Source organism: Patagioenas fasciata, chromosome 19, assembly GCF_037038585.1.
Source record: "Patagioenas fasciata isolate bPatFas1 chromosome 19, bPatFas1.hap1, whole genome shotgun sequence".
NCBI lineage: Eukaryota > Metazoa > Chordata > Aves > Columbiformes > Columbidae > Patagioenas > Patagioenas fasciata.
The window spans coordinates 8966560-8993063 of NC_092538.1; the positions used below are offsets into that span (position 1 = coordinate 8966560).

Genomic DNA, 26504 nt, shown 5'->3' on the forward strand with positions numbered 1-26504 from the left:
TTACAATTAACAAGGACTAGGAAAAAAACATGATAGAAAACAAAATACTAGAAGATAAAATTTGTTCCTCCTAATCCAAAGAATACCATCAGATATGTCTCATATATCCAGAGATCAAAGATTGGGAACTTGAAAGGAGATACAACTCACAAAAATAGGTATGGAATGATGAAGCAATTTACATATCTCAGATACATTTAATCATGCAAAACAGAACAAAAAGGCTGAAGGGATTGGTACTAATAGAAAACTAGGAGCAAAAATATAAGTCTGTAGTAACTCTCAATCTAAGTAATCATAGCCTGAAAAAGCCTTTTCTTTTCTCTGGTCTCACTGAAAGCAATGAGATTGCATTTATATAGCAATCTCTCAATAAAGCAGTATCACTAAATTTGCATGACCCCAAAGCAACACATTTTCATTAATTTATGAACCTATAGAAAACAAAATAATTACTTATTTTGTAAGAATTGTGCAGTGAATCGATATAAACTCTATCACATCTTCACTGTAATTGCAGCTACACAACATTTCTTTGAAAGCTAAAGATTCAACTGTATTAGGAACGCTACAGGATGGGTTATTGTCCAGCTGCACATCTAACACTGTCTAGTCAACTGCATGTAAGATGGTTTCTTTCACAGTTCAACTTATTTACTGTAATTTGGTTCTGTCTTAACAGGATTTCTATCTGCTGTGGATTTGGTAATGGTTTCACTACTCCAAGATCAATCTAATATTAAATTTTCTTCTTCGGACACTCTGGAAAGGGACCAACAAGACCTCATGAAGACACAAGGGGATTCAGTATCCCCAGTTCAGCAAACTGTGAGTAAGATGCCCCATTTCTGTTTCTCTTTCTTCAGAGGCACAAGTTTGGATAGAATATTCAACAATTGCTGTGCTAAATCAGATTCATGTGAAAAGCCAAAAGTGTTATGAGGTCAGATTTGCTTTCTGCAGGAACCTATGACAGAACATAACATTAACAGCTTTGACACACAGACCCACACGTAAACGAATGAAAAAGCTGCACCATGTTCCACTCCGCAGAAAGCACGGCCTTTTACACCAGCTTCCCTTTGGGACTTCTTGAAATCTGGTTCTTCCACGAAGGCAGATACTCTATCATCTGCTCTCCTAAAATACTGGAAGACCAACTTGGATTTAGAGGAGGGAAGAGAAAAGGGACCACTTGATAGTCTGGTCTGCAGAATATTACATTTTCCCCTTCACTGAACACCATAACCTGCCCTTGGATTTACACATATCTTCTCAAATGGCACCCAAGTTGCTACTCATCCTTGATAGCAGGGAAAACATGCATAATTTCTAAACTGAATGTGCTCAGCTTCAGGATCAAGCCACTAGTTCTTGTTAAGCCTTTCTCTTCTAGATTAAAGAGCACTTTGGAAGCTATTATTTTCTTTTTGCTAAAGTGTAAAAGGGAAGGGAGGAGATGAGACAGGAAGACGGCTAGAATATCCACCTAGAGCCTGCCTGTCTCACCAAATGAGTGTGGCTATGTTAATGAAAGGAAGTGATGTAACGAGCAACGTATCTGGCAGCCTGTAACACCATCAGATAATGAGATAAAGCTTATTTGACTAAACTTGTATATGACAAGACTTGCACTTATCATATTCCTGTCATTTAATCTTCCGTCACATGATCATGCACTGTCTTCTCCCTGAAACTGTCAGACTAACCAGTCAATAGTTACCTAAGACACCCTGTTTTTCCAAGATACCTGCACAAATTATGATTACTTCAGTCTTTTCGATGCTTTTATTAATTTAGTTTTGGATATCAAGTAACCAGAAAACCCCTGAGACCTTTTATGGCTTCTCTGCATGAAGGTGGTTAAGACGAATCATTTTATACTTCTCATCAATAATATTTTTCATGTACTTTTTTTTTTTTTTTACAAATAATATTTGCTCACACTAATCCTAAATAAATGGCAATAATTCATTGCAGGATAACCTCAGTTATAATTGCCAACCGTACGAGTCAGACGGCAGGACAGAAAGGAAGAGTTCAGAGTCTTCTCACAGCCCCAGCCCTGCTTCTCCAGCCCAGGATCAAATTCATGGCAGATATCCCACAAACCAAGGAATACACTGTGGCAAGAACAAATTTAAAGCATCTTTCAGTACTGAAAAGTTCAGACGGTACAGTTACGAGGAAAGTACTGTAGGAAATTACGACAGGTTTCTCAAGAGCAGCAGAAACCCCTTTCACCCTTACAAGAGGCAGATCAGCGAAGACGTCTTCCAGGAAGCACATCAAGCGCTCCCACCAGAAGCTTCACCCTTCAAAAATGCTACAAGCATCAATGGTTTTGAGGGTCTACCAGGATCTGCAGGTCCTGACGAGTCAGAGTCATTTCCTACACACATTCCAAACACCTCTACAGAACAACCATGGTGTAACAGCCTCCAATACAGCACCACAGGTCAAGATCACAGTTCACAAGTCATGGTAAGTATTTTTTTCCCTTTTTTTTTTTTTCCTGTTTTCAATGGCAAAAATATACTTTTGGAATGTTTTCTAATCTATTAATGTGACTACGTGGACATCTAGTCTCTTGTCAAGTTGCAGCCTAGAGCTCAGGCTAGACATCCATATTTATTTGTCAAAGTTATCTATTTTATGGCCTTTCCCTACTGAAAAACAGCCTTCAGAAAGGTGCACAAGGACACAATACTTTCCACTAGACACGATGCATGAATCCTAAATATCCAAATTCTTCCAGACAACAGGTTTTGTATCAGTAGTTGTCCTCAACTGGTGTTTTCAAGGGACAAAAGTTCACAAAACCGTATTTTTCAAGCATGAGGACGCATGTATCAGATTCGTTACAACACCTGACCTGCATTTTTCTGGACACAAATAGAACAGAAACTCTAAGACATCAGTACTACTTAAAATTAAATATGTTTATGGCATGTGCAGTGTAAAGGTACCTGGGCTACTCCATATACTAGACAGAGGCAACTGCTTGTTTAGGGCAGCCCAGAGATCCCTGAAATGCAAGGTAAATACTACCCTCCAGTATCTCCACAGGGTATCTCTGCTGTGATTCAAAGCGTGAAGTGTATCTTCATAATCTAGTGCAGACAAAAGCAATGTCTATATCTGCCAGGAGAGGGCCCTAACCACTGGTTCTAAATTGCTGTGAGGCAAAGAATTCGATGGTTACCAAAAGAAAGAGGGGCTAAAAAAAAGTCTTGATTGGATTAATTCACCAGGGAATGGAGGGATGTTGTCAGGGTACATACCTGGGTATTTAAGCCATTCAAGTCAAGGAGGAAATTGATCTAAATCTCTGATTTCCTGGATGAATACTCATCTGTATTCTCCTCTGCCACGTCTTTCCTGTGCATCATAGCCATCACCCTCTAACTAATGACAAAACTGCAGTGTCAGCTTGCGGTATTGATAGTCTGCAAGATAAAATTCAATGAGTATGAAAAAGAGAGAGATATGGAGACACACATGCATGCTCAGGAATAAAAGCTAGAATATGCAGTTTGTGTGTGTGGTGAAAAAGGATAAACAGAAACTGACATTTTCTGAATTGCTCTTTGTAGGAAAATTGACTGGGATTTCCTTTTTTCAAGCAGCAATTATATAAATGCAGGAAACAATGTTTCTTCTTGTACCAGTAGTATATAAAACAAATTCTATGTAACACTTACTGTGACAGAAACAAAGACAAGTCAGAACAGTAACTAACAGAATTATTCTATTTTAAACAGAGGTGTTTTCTCTAATAACTCTTTCCTTAAATACTTTCTAGCAGGATTCAGACATGAAGCTTAGGACATCCCCACTGGATGGGCAGCCTGGTTTGTACTGCTATCAGCCTCAAATGCAGCAGATGTATTGCCCCTCACATCCCTTCCATCAGGTCAGTACGATACGTAAACAAAAATCCCCTCTTATTTCTAGCGCTATAATGGTGTAGTAGTTATGGCAATAATACAAAGTGATAGATGAAAACACTGCCTACTAGATTTGTGTTTGTATGGCCATGTTTCTACACAAACATTTTGTTTACAACAATGAGATCTCAAAAGAACCACATTTAAATGGCATTTTTAAATGGTCAGCCAGAGGAAAAACAAACAAAAACACCTTGTAGAAATTGGATCTTCGTACTGCTTATATATATTTTCACCATTATGCTCAAGAAAATTTGCTTTGAAACCAGATAAATTATATTATTAACATAGCTGTCGGTGACCATATACTTAAAATTCAGACCAAATATAGAAAAACATCTTTAAAGCAAAATTTTAACAGCAAGATTATGTTTGCTTTCCTTGCGCTTGACAGCACACACATACCTTTTGCAATCTTTTGACTGTTACATCATCCCCAGTGAAAGATTATTCAGCTGAAGCATAATTGAAAATAATGCTGCTGATGCATGTGAATGCACAATATTAAGGTTGTTCTTCCGTAATGTAACTATATTATTAATACTAAACATGCACAGGAGTAACTGACACCTTTTTCCTGAGTGTGTTTAGATGTCAGTTGAATACATGTCAGTTCATATTTTCAAAGCAGTATGCAGACATTATCTTTGTAAAATCACACATATAGATTAATCTAACATATGACCCTAGTACATATTTATAGAGAGCCTCATGGAGAGCCTCCAAGACTTCTATGGCCTTTCTGAACTTCTGGGACAGTTGAAACAATCAACAGGACAGTGTGGGTCAATAAGCACCCTCAAGTACCAAAACTCACATGCAGTAAACTTCTAAAATCAGGTTCCTATTACTGTCACCTTGCTCTTCCTGCTCCCTCAGCTCTGGCCTGCCCCTGTCCACTAACTGGACCTTGCATTTACATCAGCTTAGCAACTCAGGGGCACAGAGGTTCTTCTCCAACAAGGTGTTGCACAAGGACAGACCAACTTGCTTATGGCACCCAGGTACTACTGAGTTCAAATAGTTTCAATATCAAGGGTTTTTTGTACCTGCTGTCCTCAGTGGGTAGCCTTGCAAAACTTGCAAAGCATAGAGATGCTAGGTACATGTGGGAAGTCACAGATAACACTACCATCCTAACTTACAATTTGATTGATTTTACTACTGTTATTTTAGAAGAAAAGGGTCCCAAATGAAGGGCTAATTTGCCACAAAAGTTTTGCTGCAAACATAAACTAGTTCCCCACTAGAACTGCGGTACAGACCTTGTGATGTGCCACAGCACCACACACCTCACACACAGTAAAAATGTGAGTTTTCTGCTTTAGCAGAAACTCTGGTTAGCTTTTTAATTCATCTGGATATTTTAAAATTTCTTTATTCAGTCCAAAGTAGGCACCTTTCCCCTGTCACTGCTGATTTGATACCAGTATTATTACTATACGTTGACATTAACCACATTCAAAAAACCTACAAAATCAAAGCTGAAACACACCTTCTGGGAGTTGCCAGGCAAGACACAACAAGCACTAAGAGGGAAGTCTTCCATCCACCTGCAGGCTGGCACTGTGATAGATTTCCTGCATGCAGTAGGTTTCTGTCAGACTTTTCAATATTTGTGCTTCTTAATGTTACTATAGTAAAAGTTTGGCAACATGTTCTACTACTCAGAGGGAAAAAACAGTGGGTATAAGCAGCCAAAGTCATAACAGGTAGAATTGCTGTCCGTGTGCCATGATCAGATACTAGGAAATGAAAGAACATGCAATAAAAGCAGAGAAGTGGAATAATATTTTTTCTGCATGAAGCAGCTCCAGTATTAATATTTCAGTAAGGCATTTGACACAGTTTCCCACAGCATCCTCACAGCTAAACTGAGGGAGTGCGGTCTGGATGACTGGGTAGTGAGGTGGACTGGGAACCGGCTGAAGAAGTCAGAGAGTCGTAGTCAATGGGACAGAGTCCAGCTGGAGGCCTGGATCTAGTGCAGTGCCTCAGGGGTCAGTACTAGGGCCGATATTATTCAATATATTCATCAATGATTTGGATGAGGGAATAGAGTGCACTATCAGCAAGTTTGCTGATGACACCAAGCTGGGAGGAGTGGCTGACAGGCCAGAAGGCTGTGCTGCCATCCAGAGACCTGGACAGGCTGGAGAGTTGGGCGGGGAAAAACTTAATTAAATATAACAAGGGAAAGTGTAGAGTCTTGCATTTGGGTAGGAACAACCCCAGCTTCCATTATAAATTGGGGAATGACCTATTAGAAAGCAGCACAGGGTAAAGGGACCTGGGGGTCCTGGTGGACAGCAGGATGACCATGAGCCAGCACTGGGCCCCTGTGGCCAGGAAGGCCAATGGCATCCTGGGGTGGATTAGAAGGGGGGTGGTCAGTAGGTCAGAGAGGTTCTCCTGCCCCTCTACTCTGCCCTGGTGAGACCACATCTGGAATATTGTGTCCAGTTCTGGGCCCATCAGTTCCAGAAGGACAGGGAACTGCTGGTAAGAGTCCAGAGCAGGACAACAATGATGATGGAATGGAGCATCTCCCTTATGAGGAAAGGCTGAGGGAGCTGGAGCTCTGGAGCTTGCAGAAGAGGAGACTGAGGGGTGACCCTATTGATGTTTACAGATATCTAAAGGGTGAGTGTCACAAGGATGGAGCCAGGCTCTTCTCGGTGACAACCAACGGTAGGACAAGGGGTAATGGGTTCAAACTGGAACACAAGAGGTGCCACTTAAATTTAAGAAGAAACTTCTTCTCAGTAAGGGTGACAGACACTGGATCAGGCTGCCCACCAGGGAGGTTGTGGAGTCTCCTACTCTGCAAACATTCAAAACCCGCCTGGACGCCTTCCTGTGTAACCTCATCTGGGTGTTCCTGCTCTGGCAGGGGGACTGGACTGGATGATCTTTTGAGATCACTTCCAATCCCTAACATTCTGTTATTTACATTTTAAATTTGAATGGAGCAGAGAAATTTAAATCACTAGGAAGTTACACTCAAGAGAATGAAGTGAAGGATGTTCAAACTACACCTCATGTTTCATTAGAGGGATGAGAGAGATCAACACCTTCATTAATTTTGTCCAAATGATAAAATGGCTTCACCTTCCCCTTTGCTGGACACAAGGCAAATGACTCACAAGAAAAATTACTTCTTATTGACCTAAAAGAAACAGCAGACACTTACTGAAGTCACTTACCCACCCACTGTAAAACACGGACACCTTTTATGCCAGTTGCGTGACTGTAAAACCAGCTCAAGCCTGTCATACCAGACCATTCCCTGGCCTCTGTTCCCTCAAAAAGGACTAATGAAACCAATAAAACAGAAATAATCCTTCAAACGCCCAGCTCTTGTCTTTGGTGATGACATCCCGACCAGTCCAACCTTAGCATCGCTTCCTTTCAAAGAGCCACTGAAACCAATAAAATCGAAACTATTGTATGAACTGACCAGTTTTCTACTCTGGTGGAAAATCTGCACAAATGCAACAAAACAGGCAGCACAGAACCACACATGGAAATTAGCTCACAGCTGTTCTGGAAACTGCAGTTTTGCCTGTTATTTAACAAGGCAGGACATGATTAATTATGTGCATCTCATTTCTTTCATCCTGCTTACTGTAGCAAACAAATGAGTGTATTCGGTATGTTTTTTCCATGTTCCATTTCAGGCAGTTTCATGTTAGAAAGATAAAAGCAAACAGGCAAAAACTCAAGCAACAACAATAAAATTATGGAGAAACTGAAATATATTATTCAGAATCCAGAATAAATAAACTGTGAACATTTTGCAAGCACACAATAACTCTTCACAGGCATTTTAAGGGGATAAAGATCAAGAGCAAGAGAAACTATTGGTCCAAAAATAGGAACAACAGTAGGAAACTAAAGAGATATATAAACTAATTACCTAGAAAATTTTTCCAACAAGTCTGGAAAGCTACATTATAAATCTTTCAGAAGAATCATAAAAACCTCATGACCCGGGACTTCTAGATGTAAGCAGTAAAACACCAGAACAGGGCTCAGCAATCTTTGAGTACTAGGGAAGGCATGCAGGTAGATTTTTTTAATAGCATATGACACGACTCCTAATTTTGGCCATGCCCTAGCCCTGGTATCTCGAAAGATTCATCTGTAGGAGGCAGAAATTCCTCTTGCACTGAGCTCTGAGTTCAGCGGGAGCCTTTGCCTCACAGAGAGCCAACTGATGGTATCTCACCTTAGCAGAGTAGAATTTCTTTGTTCTTGAAAGTTGCTTGCTGGTAGGTTTAAACTGTAATTTGGAAGAGAAAAATATGTGACCAAATGCTGTGTTTAAAAATTGACAGCAAACCTACAGAAACTCTGATGCAATCAAGGTTTTCTATATATTTTCTCCCCCTTTTCACATATTTTTTGGCATTAGCATATTTCTGTCTCTCTAATCTCTTGAAGAGATAACTGAGCATTTCAGTCTCAGGGTTCTGCTGCTTGTCCCAAGGGGTGGGCTGAAGGTAGCACAAATGCTATCTGATTTTAGGTGTCCCAGCTATTCTCTTCAGCTTTTTGGTATAGAAAATGGAGAAAAAGAAGCTGCTTGAGGTAGTAGGTAACAGCATTTAAGCTCCTGGCCTTTTGGAGAGACCCGTTTGTTGTCATTGACTACGAGAGAACCATTGACACTGAAGCCTCACAGCACAAGTCAGGCAATATGAAAATCCATCTGGGCTGGCAAAGGAAGAAATCTCTCCTATGCCCCTCTCCAGACCCACCATCACTAACCTAGTCTATAGCATATCCACTTTAATATATATTCTGCTGCCATTGGTTCACTACAGCTTTTGTTGTTTGGGTTTTTTATTGCCTTGCTCAATAACAGCAAATAGAATGGACGTGTTGAGATGCTAATTCTCTTGGGAATTAATTTTCCACACTTTGAATTTTTGTCTTGTTGTATCCCTCTCTACCTAAAAACACAACAACAACAACAACAAAAAATACACAGAAAATCAAAGAAGGCTCCATCAAAACTTTCCTGTTCCTTCCTATATTTTTAGTGGTGTTACTTAATAAGCTAATTTTCCAATGCCACACGCTGTTTGAAGTACCTTATTCTGGTTTGGTCTTTCAATTTATGTATAGAAAATTATACCATTGATTTATTTGCCTGCATGGGGCAATGTTCAGGGGGCAGCAGAGCAGGCTAAGATACTTCAACTGGAAAAGAGATGGCCAAAGGAAGATATGCTTTAGATCTATAAAATTATTAATTATCTGGAGACAATTAATAGCATGCAGTTACTCCTATTTTTCACAAGAACTCAGTAGCATAACACACAATAATAAAAGAAAGCATACTTCAATTTGAATCACATTGCAACAGGTTCTGGTAGCAGCCAACATCAGTGAGTTCTTCTTCATACATGCCTCACTTCTACTTCTTCAGCATCAACTAGTAATATTATTGTTTCGGAATACTGTGCAAGAATGAATTTAGGTCTGACTTGGCATGACAGCTAATAAATGTAGGCAGAGGACAATACCCTAAGAACTAAATAGTTTAATACTGTTACTAAGAAATATTTTTTAGAGCTTGTTGCTAAGCCAAGTAACATATTTTTTATTGTGCCATCAGTATCCCTCAGGAGGCAGCTATCCTCTGACTTACATTACTTCTTCGCACTACCCTTACCAAAGAATTGCTCCTCAAAGCAGTCAAGAATCCCAGCAGCCTCTATTTCCCAAACCCATCTACTCCTACAGGTAACAATATATTTTTTCAACCTATGATGTTACAGGAAATACACTGTTTACCCATGGCCTATTTCTAGTGTAATTTGCAATAACGTGCTTATTCTTATTTGTCGTGCTCCTGGTGTGCTCCGTCCTGTTTGCATGAATCACAAGATGTTCCAGACTCTGGGGTCAATGCAGAGGAAAATGAAATGTTTTAAAGCATGTGAACAGCTCTGAGCACCCCCACAAAAGCTAGATGTTTCTCTAATACAAAATCTTAAGTGTTGCAAATTTCATCAGACAACACCAATCACACTTAGCTGTCTTTTACAGGACTTGTATTTAAACTATTTTTTTTTCACTAGAGCAAGAAAATGCCTAGAAAACATATCAAACATGCAAGTCAGCACACAGGTTTAGCCCCAAATAGCAGTCTAACAAAGTAGATCAGACAATTAAATTTTAATTATACCTTCTGTCAATATTGATATTCTCTTTGTGGCCTTTACCAGTTTAGGCAATCAAACACAACCTCAAATAAATACACACTAGCAGGATTTGAAGGCTGTAGTCTTGATTACACTTTCTATTACTTTATGTTAAACCCAGGTTGGACTTTCTACACACACTTTGAGGAGATTGCTTATAAACAACTGAGTGAAAACCTTAAGTACCACCTGTATTCACATTATGACAGTGAAAGCCAGAGTAGTTACTCTGGCTTATTATGAAATATAGCCTTCTTTTTTTTTTCTGCTTCTGAGGAAGCATGCAGAACAGGCTAAAATACTTTTCTTTTTCTCCCTAAAGCATCCTGATCTTCATGGCACTCAAAAACAGCAAGACAGGGAGTTTGCCTGTCAGTGAGATTTACAATTTCATGACGGAACACTTTCCTTACTTTAAGGTGAGTTCCATGGGGAGGGCGGAAAAAATTAAGATCACACTCTAAGCTTACCTGGCAGCAGAGGGAATAAGGGTGAGGATTCAATCTATGAAAAGGGATACTTTCTTAGTAGATTAATACAAAATCAGTTATATACTACACACCTTCATGATCACAAACGACCCAGCATTTTAGGCCTAGGCAGAAAGATTGACATGAAACGTGGTAATATTTAACAAAATTATATTAAGAACTGTTCTGATTTAGAGTTTGTGTAGATAACAAGTGGCCATTCCTCAGTAAAAACTCACAGAAAGGATAAATATTTTTAAAAACACATCCATTCCTTCCTCTCAGATCTCAAATACAGGCAAAACTGGTCTTGTGGCTTCCTCTGCCATCAACAGCACCTCCAGACTCATGTGGAAGCAGAGGTTCAAGGTTATCTTGCTCTGTTCTGGAGCTGGGACATCCGTCTTGGGCAACTTCATCACTTGCATGCACTGTACAAATAAAAGTATAATATGTGATAAATGGTACTAAGCTCATAATTACAGAGTAATGGTGGTGAAGGCAAGGGTGTACTGTTTGCAGCAGATATTATTGAAATTCAGATCCGTGCTGTAAGAGAATGGTTTGATGCACATGGAACACAAGTGGAAAAAGATTAGTCAGCACACAATCCAAGAGCAGAGACGTCACAGTTAAGATTTGTAAAAGAGCTATAATAGAATAATCAACTGCAGCTCAAAACAGAGCTTTATTACTGCTGATTCTTCAAAAACATCTCACTAGACGTCCAGATCAGGTGACCCACAAGTGTGAGCAAGGCCCAAAAATGAAAATATTATGCTTATGGGCACTAAGCCCTGTCTACCTCTGGTCTTTACAGCAGCCCACAGTATTATCAATATATGGTAAAATCTAATATCCTCTAACCTCCCTTTTTGGAGAGACTTCAGCAAGATAAGGTCATATAAAAGTCAACAAAGAACATTTTGTTATTGCTACTAGAACTCACTGAAGAGCAGGATACAACAGGGGAGGGGAAGCAATTTAAGCTGGAGAGAAAGAGTACAAGTGTACACAGAGCCTTGCTGGAAGACATTAGATGATACAAGCCTAGTCAAATTAACTTGTATTCGCTGCCACAGCAAATTCAGTTTCTATGATGCAACAATCTCATTTCTAGTTGAAACAGAGCAACCCAACTCCTACGTCCTTAAAAAAAAAAAAAAAAATCTACACAGCTAAAGCTGAATTACTCTTTGATGTACCTCTCCCTTCTCTTGAGACCTAGATTTAAAGAGAAAGGGTTTTGCAAGATCACCGAACCCTTTAAACTTCAAGAGGTGGTCAGGATCAATGGGTCTGCACAATAATATTCTTTGCTTGTCATCCTTTTTTTTTTTTGGTAGTGATTAGCAAGTCTAACAGAAAGCTTTAATCTTGTTAATTGGAGTTATTACTAGTGGTCCAAGAGGTTAGAAAGGTCTGTGGTCTGATGGAATTTAGAGCAGCAAGTATTCTCTTGCAGTGTCCAATTCCACACAGCTTTGTCCACAGTACGTTGAATGCAGAAACCACAGGAGTGAGCCAGAGCAAGGAGATTCCAACTCTACAAGAGCAACTTCAGTAACCAAAGCTCAGTTCATAAACAGACAATCAAATATTAACTTAAACTGGTGACATGAACTGGTGAATTGTAACACGAACACACTGCTGGAGTGTTCCTCCAGGGCCTGACTGGGTAAACGGCTATTTTTCAGTGCTCAGCAATACTGAGTTTAACGCAAGAACCTGTTCAACTCTTGGCAGTAGTCTCCAGAATAATCCGTGTACTTCTTGCTCTTACGTTTTTAAAACTATCTCACAGTTTACACCCCCACACATTCTGAAAACCTCTGAGAAACACATGCCACTCCCATCTGCTCTGGTGCCTAGCAGAAACACTAATTATCCTGTCTAGATACACACAGAGGCATATGCAGCCTCATGTGCAGGGCAAGAAACATGAATATTCTGCTCATTCAATAGCTGAGTACACATCTTACCTAGGAGGAGTGGTTTTATTTACTTTTAGAACTGCCAGAAAGCAACTGCAAGGGAAAAAAAAATCTGATTCATCACCTTCAGTATTACCCTATGGCAAAAAAAGAGTTTTAAAAGATTTGTTGGGTTTTTTTTGTTTGGTTGGGGTTTTTTTTTTGTTTGTTTTCTTTTATTGTTGTCGCACCTATAGGACTGGCTAACAGAACAGTGAAATGCTGACATCAGGTGGGCCAAAAGGGTAGAAACTGTGCTGCTATGAAGAGAAAGTAATTTCTTTTTCAGTGAATAACACGTATTTGACTTCCACAACCAATTCTTTTTTAAACTAAGAAAGCAAGTATTAAATTTGACCCTCAAATTATTCAGTTAGGCTATTAACACTAACCCACAAGGTAGTCCTTCATGACAAGCTAGGAAATAATTGATTTTACATTTGTGGTAACAGTGGAATTTCTGTCCAAGTATGTTCAAAAATTCATGGTGTACCATATGAAAGCAAAAACGGACACAAGTCCATTTATAAAATATTATCTTAGGGGAAATCTGTTACAGAAGTTCTTCTCTCATCTCTCCAAATGCAGATGTTTTGGAAAGAATATAATTTGACTGACACAGGTAAAGCTACAGTATTTTTTTTTAAATTGGTCTTACCACGACATGGGAAGTTGAGCTGGACTAGCAGTTGCATCGATTACAATACATTTTGGTTTCTCAGATTGATTCCTACCACTATGTAGCAAGTCATTTTTCACAGAATCACAGAATGTTAGGGATTGGAAGTGATCTCAAAAGATCATCCAGTCCAATCCCCCTGCCGGAGCAAGAACACCCAGATGAGGTTACACAGGAAGGCGTCCAGGCGGGTTTTGAATGTCTCCAGAGTAGGAGACTCCACAACCTCCCTGGGCAGCCTGTTCCAGTGTCTGCCACCCCTACTGAGAAGAAGTTTCTTCTCAAATTTCAGTGGAACCTCTTGTGTTCCAGTTTGAACCCATTACTCCTTGTCATGTCATTGGTTGTCACCAAGAAGAGTCTGGCTCCATCCTCGTGACATTGACCCTTTACATATCTGTAAACATTAATGAGGTCACCCCTCAGTCTCCTCTTCTCCAAGCTCAAGAGCCCCAGCTTCCTCAGCCTTTCCTCATAAGGGAGATGCTCCACTCCTTAGTTTTATCTGCCATGTATTGGCAAAAGCTCTTCCTGTTGTCCTTGACCCCTCTCACCAGGTTTAATTCTAAGGAGGCCTTAGCTTTCCTAGTTGCCTCCCTACACCCTCTGACAACAGCCTTATATTCTCCCCAAGTGGCCAGCCCCTCCTTCCGTGATCTATAAACTCTCCTCTACCACTTGAGCATACCCAGCAGTTCCCTGTGTAACCACACAGCCCTGCTCCCTTTTTTGGTTTGCCTTTTTTTTTTTTTTTTTTTTTTTTTAAGATTAAATTGCAGTGACAATGAGCTAAGACAGTTCTACTCAGATATGCAACAAATAGCATTGTACGGTACCTACCAAAAGAAAAGTAAGGAAGTGACACATCAGGAATTTACTATAGGAATCTTCTGATCTGAACAAGTATACCCATTAGCAAAGCCTTAACATGATGCACAGTATTGTCTGGCTGCATGACTAAGCAAGCAGAAACGAGTGAAATCAAATAAACAAACACCAGGCAAACTCATGTGCAATAAAAGGATACAATGTCATTTCTTCAAGATCAGTATCTCAGACAAGTAAGCAAACAGGCATTTCCCATCAGAATCTGAACATGACCATTGTGCTGGGTATTTCCCCCTTCATCCCTTACAGCAATACTCATTTTCAAAGTTATTTTACATGCAATTTGGGGGGAGGAAATGTTTGTAAAACTTATATTGTATAAACAGAGGGAAGATTTTTTTTTTTGCACCAGGTTCTCTTTTCATTCTTGCAGTTGAATGCAAAACTGTCCTCAGGGAAAGGAGGGAATTTTGTTTCTCTCATTGATCAGTAACTGCCTAAATAAAAATAAAATAACCACTTTAATGAAGCTTATATGTATTGTTCAGGCTACAGAAAAGTCCAGCTTCTACTACTGAGTTAAAAATAAACACAAAGCAAAAAGTTGCAGTGATCAGATGTAGAAACCTGCATCTCATCCATGGGGCTTGTGATTAAACAATTTGGTTATACAACAGAATTAGCCAGCATATAAAGCTACACCTACAGTAACCTGCTAAAATTATTTTGAAGCCTGCCCAGACACTTAATCTGAGTCCAACTCACATGTAGCCCTTCCATTAAGTGAATTTTTTCTAGGTGTTCCAAAATAGACTAAGAAGGTAGATTTCTGTTAGCTCACAGTTCTAGAATCTAATTCTTTACACAGTCAACTACTACAATTTGAAAATTCACCCTTAAAAATCCAGCAGCCACTCTGACAAAGTCAACCTTCTTGTTTAGGAGATCAGTTGCTATTTTATCTGATTCCTCCCTTCCCACACAACATGACAATAACATTTTTGTGGCTTCCTTCTAATGTACAAGTTTCATATTGTAGAAAGTATAAACTAAACAGCTTTTCTTATAACCTCATCAATCAAAACAGAGAAATATATTTGGATTTTTTTTTTTTCCTGGAAGTTCCATTCTTAGATCAGATTTGTTTTTTCAGACAGCTCCCGATGGCTGGAAGAACTCTGTACGCCACAACTTATCCTTGAACAAATGCTTTGAGAAAGTTGAAAACAAGTCGGGCAATTCTTCTCGGAAAGGCTGTTTGTGGGCTCTGAATCCAGCCAAAATTGATAAGATGCAAGAGGAGCTTCAGAAATGGAAGAGGAAAGACCCAGTTGCTGTGAGGAAGAGTATGGCAAAACCAGGTCAGTAATTTATTAGTGTCTTGAGTTCTCAAACTGTGGTTCCCTGAACTTTTCTTTCCAATAGCCTCTAAGCTGTATAAGAGAATTTATACATTGTTTAGGAAAGCATTTGAGATTTTCCTGGTTATAAAGCAACTGGCAAAGTAATTAAAATATATATATATATTTTTTTTTTTAAGGCAGAATTAAATAAGCTGTGGTTTTGCAGGAGTGCTTGCAAATCGGCACAAAGATGCCCCACCAAGAAAACAATCTCTCTTGACATGTTGTTAAACTTCAGTCAACACTGAATAGGTACTATAGAACAAAATCTGAAATTAACTGGTAAGTGTTGATCAATCATCCATTTTTTCTTGTTTTGTAGAAGAACTCGACACACTGATAGGCGACAAAAGTGAAAAGCTAAGATCTTCAGCCGTGTCCTGCAGCCCAACCGGTGTTGCAAATGCATCCCTTTCCAGACAGATGGCAGTCCAGCCCCACTCCTTGTGCCAGCCCTCTCTTTCCTCCGGTGTTCCACAGCCGTTACAGAGCATCCACGCACCAGGAGCTCTACATGTCAAGAACCCATTACCAAATCTGCTCGGCGGGCAGCAAACTGCGTGCTATACATCACCGCAGGGTTTTCCTCAAATCTCAAGTACATTAATGCAACAGTCACCCGACCCTCAGACCCTTTTTCCTTCTGGGGAGGCTCAAAGTGAACTCAGAACTCAGCCCAGCATCACACAGGATTCGCCGGTGCCGGCGCAGAGCCCCCCCAGCTGCGGGGGGAAGCTGCTGCCCGAGCCCCCCACAGCCAGGACGGTGCAGGACACGCTCATGCAGGAGGGGGATCTCAGCAACGACATCGATGCTCTTAATCCATCCCTGACTGATTTTGATCTCCAAGGTAGGTATCCAAGGCATTTCTATTTGGAAGAGTCAGGCTTGTTCTATTACCAGGTTACATTTTGCACAATATGGAGTTTTGCATTATGCCTTTAAAAAGTTTCCCAAGAAAGCTAAAAATTTACACTCAGCTTAAAAAAGTCTCTTACTTACGCCTGACTATGCTGATATTAAATACTCCAATACAGTATTTAGAAGGTAGTTTTTTAAATTCAGGTATCTTTTCCACTGAAAACTACTCAAGCACAATTATTTGGTGCATATCAAGAGAATTGTCATGTGAGGAGCACAAAGAGAGATAATTCTGATTGAATTTTCATTTCTTGTGACTTATCAGATCAATTGCATATCCGGCAATTTAGTTTGCAATTCACAGAACACAACATCATTAGAATACAAGAAGTCCAGTCATGCAGTAATATTATTTGCAGATTTGTCCCATAAAATGCAATTAGCTCTTCCATATCTTATGGAGGCAATTTCCCCTTTCAAAATTAGTGTGGTGGTTTTTTTTTTTCCAAATAGGAGTTATGCTTCATAAAGATACATTTGCAACAGAATCTCACCAATTATAATGTGACATAATTTTCTTAAATTAATGCTGTTTTCTCCCAGATTTAAATTTATTATAGAGACAGACAAATAATAGCTGAACGACCTTTTTCCTTTCTCAATCACAAGTGATTAAGAGTACCTACACACACAGCACATATAACTGTATAGTTATGACTTCTCCCATAACACAATGTTTCAAAAAGCATATATAAAGGAAGCTGAATCAATCCACTTTGTTTAATTATAGGCAATCTTTGGGAGGAGCTGAAAGACGACAGCCTAGCTGTGGATCCTCTAGTTCTCATCTCCTCATCCCCAACGTCTTCCCAGTGTTTCCCTTCCCACTGCCAGATGGAGAGCAGCAGCAGCACCAACACCAGCATCCAGAATGGAACCGCGCACAGCAACGTCCCTGACCTGCAGCTCACTACTCTTTACTCTGCCTTCATGGAAGTGGATACAGTGTCTCCCGCCTACCTAAATAATTCCGGATCCAAACCTATAGCACTAATGTGAACCACACACCAACTTAATCATTAGTATTATTTTGTCTAAATCCAGTCCTAACCATCACACACACTTATCCATCTGATTTATGCCAGCTGAAACTGTGTCCACCGGAATAAATATAATCTTTTTCCAGAACTCACCCACAGGATATGTAGCTTTACTACGATAATTTTCTACAGATCTGTACTAAAAATGGTTTTTAACTATTTAAAGATTATATTGTTAACAGCTGGACTGGTCAACACCATTTTAATCAAGCCACTCATCTTCTGCATCTCCCAGAAACAAATTACTATAGGAGGAAAACAAACTATTGACTTTTTTTTTTTTTTAATGAAAGCTGCTTGCAAATGAACATAGAAGTCAAAGCAAACAATAATGTAACTTATTTCCTCGATCAAATGATGTCAACAACATCTGCCATAGAAAACTCAAAAAAAAAATCTGCATATTAAAACATTTACGGTCCCCTTGAAAGTTCTGTGTTTTGAGAAACAAGAACATAAACTAAAAGATCTGCAAGTATTAGAAGACAGAGGACTAGATGCTGACAGACAAAATCAAAGCAACAAATATACTTTACTGTGTTTAAAAATAAATTTAAGACTCTGTTTTTTTAATAAAAAAGAACAAAACAATTTAGTAGAACTTTTACTTGGCTGGAAATTATTCACATTCATTCCTCTATTTTTATCCACATAAGCTGAACAGTAAGATGACCTATTCAACCATTAAATCAAGAATTTGAAGAATTCTAACTAAAAAAGAGAACAATATTGTTGCAGTTAGCCAAATGCAGAGACCATCTCTATTTTAACATCTGACACATCCAATAGGGTTTAGTATAATGCTGAACTAGCCCTTGCATGAGGATAGTGTCTGGCTCCTAACATGAACTAAACTGAGGCATTTCAGGAGCCAGTTTCTCAGGAACACACTTTTCTCTCTGATTTACCACAAAGTTGCTGTTGTGACATGGCAGAACAGTGTTTCATTTCAAGTGAAGCAGTCTAAAACAAGGCATTTCGAGTAGGAACCTTTAACACCACTAAGGAAAATAGTCTACAGACCCAAAATGTCTGAAATGATCTCTCTATTCACATATTATGGAAATTCAGAAGAAACTAAGGAGGTTACATTTGAGTCAGACTGGGTCACTTACACTATGAAAAAGCAGCAAGGAATTCCAAAGAACAGAACAGACCAGGTAGAACAGTGAGATAGTATTAAAACAAATGCATGCAGGTTTGAAGAGCCTGCTCTGTCACAGCAAGGTGGGAGCACTGCCAGTTAAGGCTGAAGCCAAATGCAGGTTCCAGTCTACAGCCTCAACTGTGCCTACTAGCCCAGGCTTAAACCAAAATCAGATTAGGGGCAGATAGAGAAGATTAAGGAAGAGCACATGTGATGCAACTCTGTAATCCCTTTAGGCAGCTATCAAGAAATGCTCACTTCACTTGAGCCCCTCTTCCTCTGCATTCCTGCAAACAGAATATGCAGAGTGAAAAATGCAGTCAAGTTTGCCAAGCTGTTCTATGCAAAAAACAAACAAACAAACAAATGAAAAACCAACAACAAACACAAATCAAAAACCAGTAGAGATATGCAAACAACCTAAAGTGAGGTGAATCAATTCTTGACCATTCTAACATTTAGATAAAGAAATAATGAAAAAATTAATATGCTGCATCATTAGAAATGTGCATATTAAATTATAAACCTAAAGCATATAGTAAGTATAAAGCTGCTAGACATTATATTCAAGGTAATTTAAAGAGTTACCAGGTTACAAATAAATACCTAGCAAAGCAATAATATATATCCCAGATGCCTTTTTTGAAAAAATAATCAAACAAATATATATCCTCATAAAACCATGCAGTGAGGAAAAGCAAAACCAACCCATCCCCTGCTCTGCACTCCAGCAGCATGTTTTAGTGTCCCTGCTGACTCTGCAGCACACAGCAACTATTACTCCTTGAAGTATATCAACACCATTCCTAAGTGAAAAATAATAATAATATTGGGTAATAAGATTACTGACAAATATTAGACTCTTTACAGCAGATCTGTAATAAAATATTTGTGATTAAAGCAAATCCATGGCACATGAAAAATCTTTTAAAATTGACAATATGATTCTGGACAACATTTCACCAAGATAAGCTACATATCTATTACAGGAACTTCAGATTCACAAATTTTAAATCAAGAAAAGCTAACCCCCTCTTTCTGTGTTAAAGACTTATAATTTATGGGCATATACAATTAATTTACTACTTGTAAATTCATACGTGTCATTCATATACTCTGAGATCTGTGTTTAACAGGCCAGGGAATTCTCTCCAATGCAACAATATATCCCATGCTTGTGACCACACATGTGATTCTGAGGTGGAACAGGAGGAAGAAACAGAGAAACCTAAGTGTCATAGTGTATCCTGTATTTTTCCTGGTAGTGAGTCTTTGAAGAACAAACAGACACGAAGAACAAAAGGGAAAAGAACACTTCAACATGTTTTTTCTTGTGTTTTGCTTGCCATTCTTGACATACTGTATCTACACAAGAGACTTGTCCTCCCTGTATAATCATAAAGTTATTTATTCTAAGCATCTTAAAGTATTTTCTCCAATATATTCCATATTTAACATGGTTGGACATTTCATATAAGTTAAAAGTCATTACTTTATATTTCGTATATTAAAAAAGAAAAAAAAAAAAGACTGCAAGTTATTAACTACTATAAGTTGTCTAGGTCTCCCCCACCCCCCGCCCTCCCTTTAGGCTTTTACATCTATAATTCTATTTTCTTGCTTCAGCTTAGCATTAGTGATTCTAGTACACACAAAAAAAAATTTCATTGAAATAAGGATGCACAAGAAAAAGGTCATACCATAAATTACAATTCCGAAACAACTACTTTTAAAAAATAAAAAACTGTTCTCCATCATCTTTGCCAAGAGGAGACTGGGGGGTGACCTCATTAATGTTTACAGATATATAAAGGCTTAGTGTCAGGAGGATGGAGCCAGGCTCTTCTCGGTGACAACCAGTGATAGGACAAGGGGTAATGGGTTCAAACTGGAACACAAAAGGTTCCACTGAAATTTGAGAAGAAACAACTTCTCAGTGAGGGTGACAGACACTGGACCAGGCTGCCCAGGGAGGTTGTGGAGTCTCCTACTCTGCAGACATTCAAAAGCCACCTGGACGCCTTCCTGTGTAACCTCATCTGGGTGTTCCTGCTCTGGCAGGGGGATTGCACTGGATGAGCTTTCAAGGTCTCTTCCAATCCCTGACATTCTGGGATTCTGTATTTAACTGCTTTTATTTAATTTTATACAGAAGAATATTCCTTATCTTGTGCAAGTACTTTTAAAGTAATTTTTGACACAGTCACTGATAGCACAGTAAACATTTTCTTAGAACTTGTAGAGCTGGTGATACCTTACTTCGTTTCTGCCATAAGAGTTTTGCACACATCACAAACCTACTGAAGATTTATTTGCATTAAAGACCATTTTAGTAGTACTCTGAAAACAGGAGGAGAAAGGAGGAAAAGAAAGAAGTTTTCCCAGTCCAAGGCTAGCAACGTTTGCTTAATCAGCCTAAACCAAACACATTATGCAAACAGCTATTTCTGTCTATGGAAAAAAAAAAAAAAAAAAAACAAACACAAAACCGAACACACTTACGTGTAATTACCATAAAAATATCATATTACTGAACAGAAGAAAGTGTTCATTGTTGCCCTCTCCAACATATGATTCGGAAAGATGTGCATGCTAAACTTTGGGATTTATTAGTTTAACCTTCTTTTTTAATTGTATATTTCGTTTAGACCTCGGAAAATTCAAATAGTAGCAATTCACATTGGAACTATGTTGTCAAGCTCTCTGTTCTTGAGTTGAGCTCAAATTTACTGTCACAAGACTTTTGGCTAAAGTAAGCTGCCTCCCCTATGTTTTCCTATTCTTGGTATAAAAACATTGCCCCTGAAGATTCATTTGCTTTTCTTTATACTGTTCTATGTAGATACATTCATATCTGTGCACAATCTTTCAAAACCCTGACACAGCACTAAGCTACTTAAAACCAAGGGTGATTGATAAGTCTTACGGAATACAAGTATTAAATAGCACGTCAGTGTTACTTTATGTCTCTAACTCTGTACACAAAGCCTGAAGAGTGCAGCTGACTTAGTGGCACTTTCAAATAAATTTAAACTATCAGCTGAGACAAATGCTTGGATTCCAGAACTCAGTTTCTGACCTCTTAATCCATTTCTAGTCTAACACCAAAAAAAAAACCCAACCCACCACAAATCACTATCTGAAGAAGAACTATATGGTTCACCATGCATCCTCTCACTGCAATAATATAAACGGAAGTTTTAAATTAGTGTTTCCCACATGTAGCCATAGCAAAAAAATTGAGAACTACTGCTTTGTTCTTCACTAAAATAATGGAGTTAGTTCATAAAATAAAATTTAAATCCAGTCCTTCCAAGAAGTACAAAAGGGCAAATTTTTTGTTGTCCATACAAAGAAACAAAGACACACAAACAATACTTGTTTACACTGAAAATAAACACCATTACTGCATCAGCATTTATTTTCCCTGGCTGCTTCTCAGTCAGCTGGCACAGATACCAGATATCAACATAACAAATACTGAATGGATGATGAACTGTCGGGTCTCAGCAAACAGCCATCAATATGAAATCGTCACCAAATAAGGGCCCTCCCCAGTGGTGGGAAGCTAGGAGTCAGTGCTGTTGAGCACACTGTAATAATAACTTCTTTGTCTTATCTCCACATCAACACTGGGCACCTTTCTAGTAGCCTTTACTTACAGATTTCTAAGGTTGGGCTAAATAGAGTGAGGGGCACATATGCAGGAGAAAGCCAGCCAACCCAGCCGCCTTTTCTAGGATTAATCTCTTCAAACCAACAAAGGCCAAAAGGTACCAACAAGCCCTGGAATTAGTTTCCAAGGACTAATGAGTTCACACCAACTTTGCTGCAAATAATTTTTATGACTAGAAAGTGCTCTATGTGCTTCAAAGCCAACAAATGCTGATGAACAGACTGCAGGTGCTACTAAACCTCCCTAATTCAGCCATCTTAGCTGTACTGAAGGCTTCCTATTCTGGATCTATCGATTTTTGACCCGGGCACAGGGGAGGTGAGTAAAGCCATTGAACACTTATTCCTTAGAACACCGACTAGGCCCAGCTGCACACCAAAGACCGCCGTTGGCCGCATTACTAATTTTTTTCATTCACATGACCGTCAACGGAAAATTAATTACGTCAACTAACGAGCAGCAGGCACCAGCGAGGTGGACGGCAGCCTTCCAAGTGCACCCCTGAGGTGATTTACCGAGACCCACCTCGCCGGCAACGCCTCCCCGCCGCTCGGCCGGGCGCCGTGCCCGCGGAGCCGCCCCCTTCCTCCGGCCCTGTCGCTTCCCGGGAGCCGCCTCCCTTACGACAGCGACCGGCCCAGAGACCGGCGACAGCGACCGGCTGTGGGGGTCCTCGGTTCACACAGCGCATGACCGCGGGCGGGGGGCGCCCAGACCCGCCCGCTGATTGGCCGCGGGTGGGGTTTTGAAGGAGAAGGCGGGAAGGGCCGTTGGGCGCGCGCGGGGCGCTCGCCACCTCACGGCGCCACCACAGCCCCGGGCCAGGAGGGGCCGCGACTTGTGGTGCCGGGAAGAGGCGCGTTAAGTGAAGGTGAAAGGCCTGGCAGCGGGCGGGGATGAGTAATGAGCTAAACCCGAGGCAGGTGTGGCTCGGCATTTCCTACAGGCTTTGCTTTCCTCTCCAGGGAGGTGGCTGCCCGGAAGATTTGTGCTGTTAAAGTGCCTGCAAGTGGCCACGCACCGAGTTCTCTGCAAGTCGGTAACAAAACGCACCAAGAGAAGGGAATTTACACGATTCGGATGAACAAAGAATTTTAAGGTCTCGCTCATGAGGCAGCTACTGAATAGCTTAATTTCAACCACATGAATAAGCCCAGCATGTTTGTGCTTGTCTGAGGCACCAGACTTAAATGATTACTTAAGGCATTCATTATGCTTACCTGTAACTCCATGACTTTAGAACATCAAAAAAAAGCAAACAAACAAACAAAAGTACAGAGAAATATTTTGCACCAAATATCTAGTTAATCTAAAGAGATAAACCACAATGCTTTTAGTGCAAGGTTTTACTTGGACTGGAAATTACCTTTCTCATGTTAACTTCACTTAAAGAAATTCAAATGTTAGCTGAAATAATAGTCTTTAACATGATCTAAGTGGTGACATTTGTGTTTCCTGCAAGCGCCTCTTGCCAGAGAGCCACAGGAAGCGTACGGATATATTTGTCAGCTGCAAAAAACCACTTCTGAACTGTTATTTCAAATTTAGTTTATGAGAAGTGCCAGCTGATGAACTCCAGTGGGGGAACAGGATATGTTGGTGCTAAGGAGACTTGGCACGTCTGGGGCAGAAAGTTTTATTTCCTCTGAATTTGTAACCAGGTCTCCATGTACACTTTAATTTTAGTGGACGTAGAGTGCCCTCTGTTCTCCCGACTTATGAAACTGTACGGACATCAAAGCAGTCATCAGGTTTAATTAGACACTTAATTATATAGAAGGGTGGTAATGTATGCATTTGGGAAATAAAAACATGATTTTCAAAACCAGGTGAATGCCAGTGAACAGAGCAACATTCGCATAACTGGTCTGCTGTGCCTTTCGCAACATCATTCATAAAGAAAATAGTTTGGGTTTGAGTTTTTCTTGTAGTGTGGGTTTTTGTTTTGTTTTGTTTTTTAGTGAAAGAGGTTCTAGATATTTCTAGCATGTAGTGAAGCACACCTTTTATAGCTGAAACAGGGTCTCTGTACTCATGTTCAAAGGATGCTTTGTACACCCATCTGAACTATAAAGATGATAAAGTGTCCAGGTTGCTTACTATTCCCCTCTTCTGATTCATAGTAGCAAAAACTGAAAGTGTTTACAACAATTCCATATGTGTTAACTTCCTTTCATAAAGTAAATTTCATTATGTGTTTTCCATATTGCTGTTCCTGACTTTCCTGCCTGTTTTTATTTCTTGCTACAAGTTACTTTCATATGCAAGATTCGTTAACATGTTTTACACCCTCTACTAGAATAATGAAATTATTATTAAATAAAATGGGCCTTTGTTATTTAAGATCCTATGTCAGTTTTCAAAATAATGACCGGGAATCATCCAACTGCAATTATACTCTACCTACCTAAATTCTCTTTGTAGTTTTAATTAAAATACATTATCCAGCATGATTTCACCTCCTATTTAAGGTTCTTGTACAGCACTGTGTAAGGAAAGAAAAAATCTCTGTAAAGCAGTTACTCCTTTTTGTGGACTTAAATAGTTAGAATAAATACCTTTGTTTTATCTTAGCATGCAATGACAGACTTTAGTAATGTCTAAAATTTTCTTTAAAAATAAGGTATATGGTCTTAAAGCTATACATTGGGAAACTTGGAATAGTGTATCACTGAGAGGCGTTCTTACCACAGTTAGGAAATGTTAAGGGAATGAAAGTCACAGATAGAAACAATGACACAAGAATTAAAAGCATGGTGCAAACACCTAAGATCATAGAATCACTGAATCGACTGGGTTGGAAAAGACCTCAGAGATCATCAAGTCCAACCCTTGGTCCAACTCCAGTCCATTTACTAGATCATGGCACTAAGTGCCATGTCCAATCTCAGTTTAAAAACCTCCAGGGACGGTGAGTCCAGCACCTCCCTGGGCAGCCATTCCAATGCCTGACCACTCTCTCTGGAAAGAATTTCTAATATCCAGCCTAAATTATCTCCAGGATGATTAGGCATATTTATTAATAAATAAGACTGACATGCTAGCTAAGAAAAAAAAAAAGTATTGGTAATACAAAATAAGGAACACTAATTCATTAATTTTGGCAGACATTTAGCACAGGAAAATTTTCTTTTGAATTTGGAGGTGGGTTTTTGGTTGGTTGGTTGGTTGGGGTTTTTTAAAGCTTCTCTTCAACCTCAGAAGTTTTTAAACCAGTCCAGGTAATTATACTTAAGCATGAAAATCAGAGAGACTGTTTAAGCTGCCTTATTACAGTTATTAGTACTGATTTTGCTATCTCTTCTGTTCAGGTATTCAGTGAAATTAACATCTGGTCCTTTCAAGAATTCTAAGAAAATAGGTCAGAAGCTTCTAGTTGTTCGGGTAATTCTGAGTGCAAGCTTAATCAGGAGAGAGCATCTAACCACAGAGAACCTGTACAGGCAAAACCAGAAACTCAGAAACCATCCTCCAATTCAGGAGAACCTGTAAGAGAACTGATGTCAAAGCCTGAGTATATCTTCATTGCAGATTTCAGATGAGTAATATCCAAACAAGCCATGTTACAAACCTGTGCTCGGGTCATCACCTCATTGCAGAATTCAGCGCAGGTATTTCATGCAGGTCCAAGTAATAGTCCAGAAGTTAAAGCCTTCTATTAATAAATTTCCCCTGCAAGATCCAGTACACAATAATTGTTCTGATGGGTACTGTGTCACTAAGACATTGCCATAATTCTGATGAGGAATCAAATGAGTTACAGGAGATATTTTCAAACAAAAACATTGTCCTTTTTTTCCTCTGAGAATAGGCAAGTTGTTCTGCTTCACAGAAAGAAATACAGAGATATTTCTGGGAATTTTTGACTAAAATGTCAAAAAAAAAAAATCAGGAGAGAATTACCCCAGTACAACTCACTTCCATTTGAGTAGATATTTCTGGTTTAGTCAATATAGGAGAGACAGCAATTGCGGGTGTCATATTAATTTCAAAAATTGATTCTCCATAGTGCAGCCAGCAGATTTTTTGAAAGAAAAACCTGGTGCATAACTGATCTGTGAAACAACTAAGTTCTGTTCATATACTTTGAAAATTATTTTAATTATGCCCCACGATATTTTCACCAATCAGAAAGCTGATTCCTATTTGAACAGTTTTAATTCGTTTTACTCACATAACTATGCAAACCACTGAAGTGTTTT

The 26504-nt window shown here is 39.3% G+C and overlaps 2 protein-coding genes and 1 long non-coding RNA gene across 3 annotated transcripts in view; 2 read left to right on the forward strand and 1 right to left on the reverse strand.

Annotated features, from left to right (window-relative positions):
- SLC46A1 (solute carrier family 46 member 1) overlaps nt 1-22975 on the reverse strand; it is a 75726-nt gene extending 52751 nt beyond the window's left edge. Inside the window, 4 exon segments of the mRNA XM_071817073.1 lie at nt 3285-3449; nt 8182-8235; nt 10875-11066; nt 22828-22975. The gene's annotated coding sequence lies outside the window, so the exon portion shown is untranslated.
- On the forward strand, nt 709-17993 carry FOXN1 (forkhead box N1). The gene is made up of 8 exons (XM_065852969.2): nt 709-828; nt 1981-2484; nt 3806-3916; nt 9577-9704; nt 10488-10584; nt 15269-15476; nt 15841-16368; nt 17170-17993. The coding sequence occupies exons 1-8, from the start codon at nt 709-711 to the stop codon at nt 17436-17438; spliced, it is 1965 nt and encodes a 654-aa protein (XP_065709041.1). The 3' UTR covers nt 17439-17993.
- Nucleotides 22976-23060: 85 nt separating the features above from the next.
- On the forward strand, nt 23061-26428 carry LOC136110140 (uncharacterized). Its single transcript, XR_010652579.2, has 3 exons — nt 23061-23173; nt 23268-23401; nt 25614-26428. It is a non-coding gene; the product is annotated as an uncharacterized lncRNA (long non-coding RNA).
- The last annotated feature ends 76 nt before the right edge of the window (nt 26429-26504 follow it).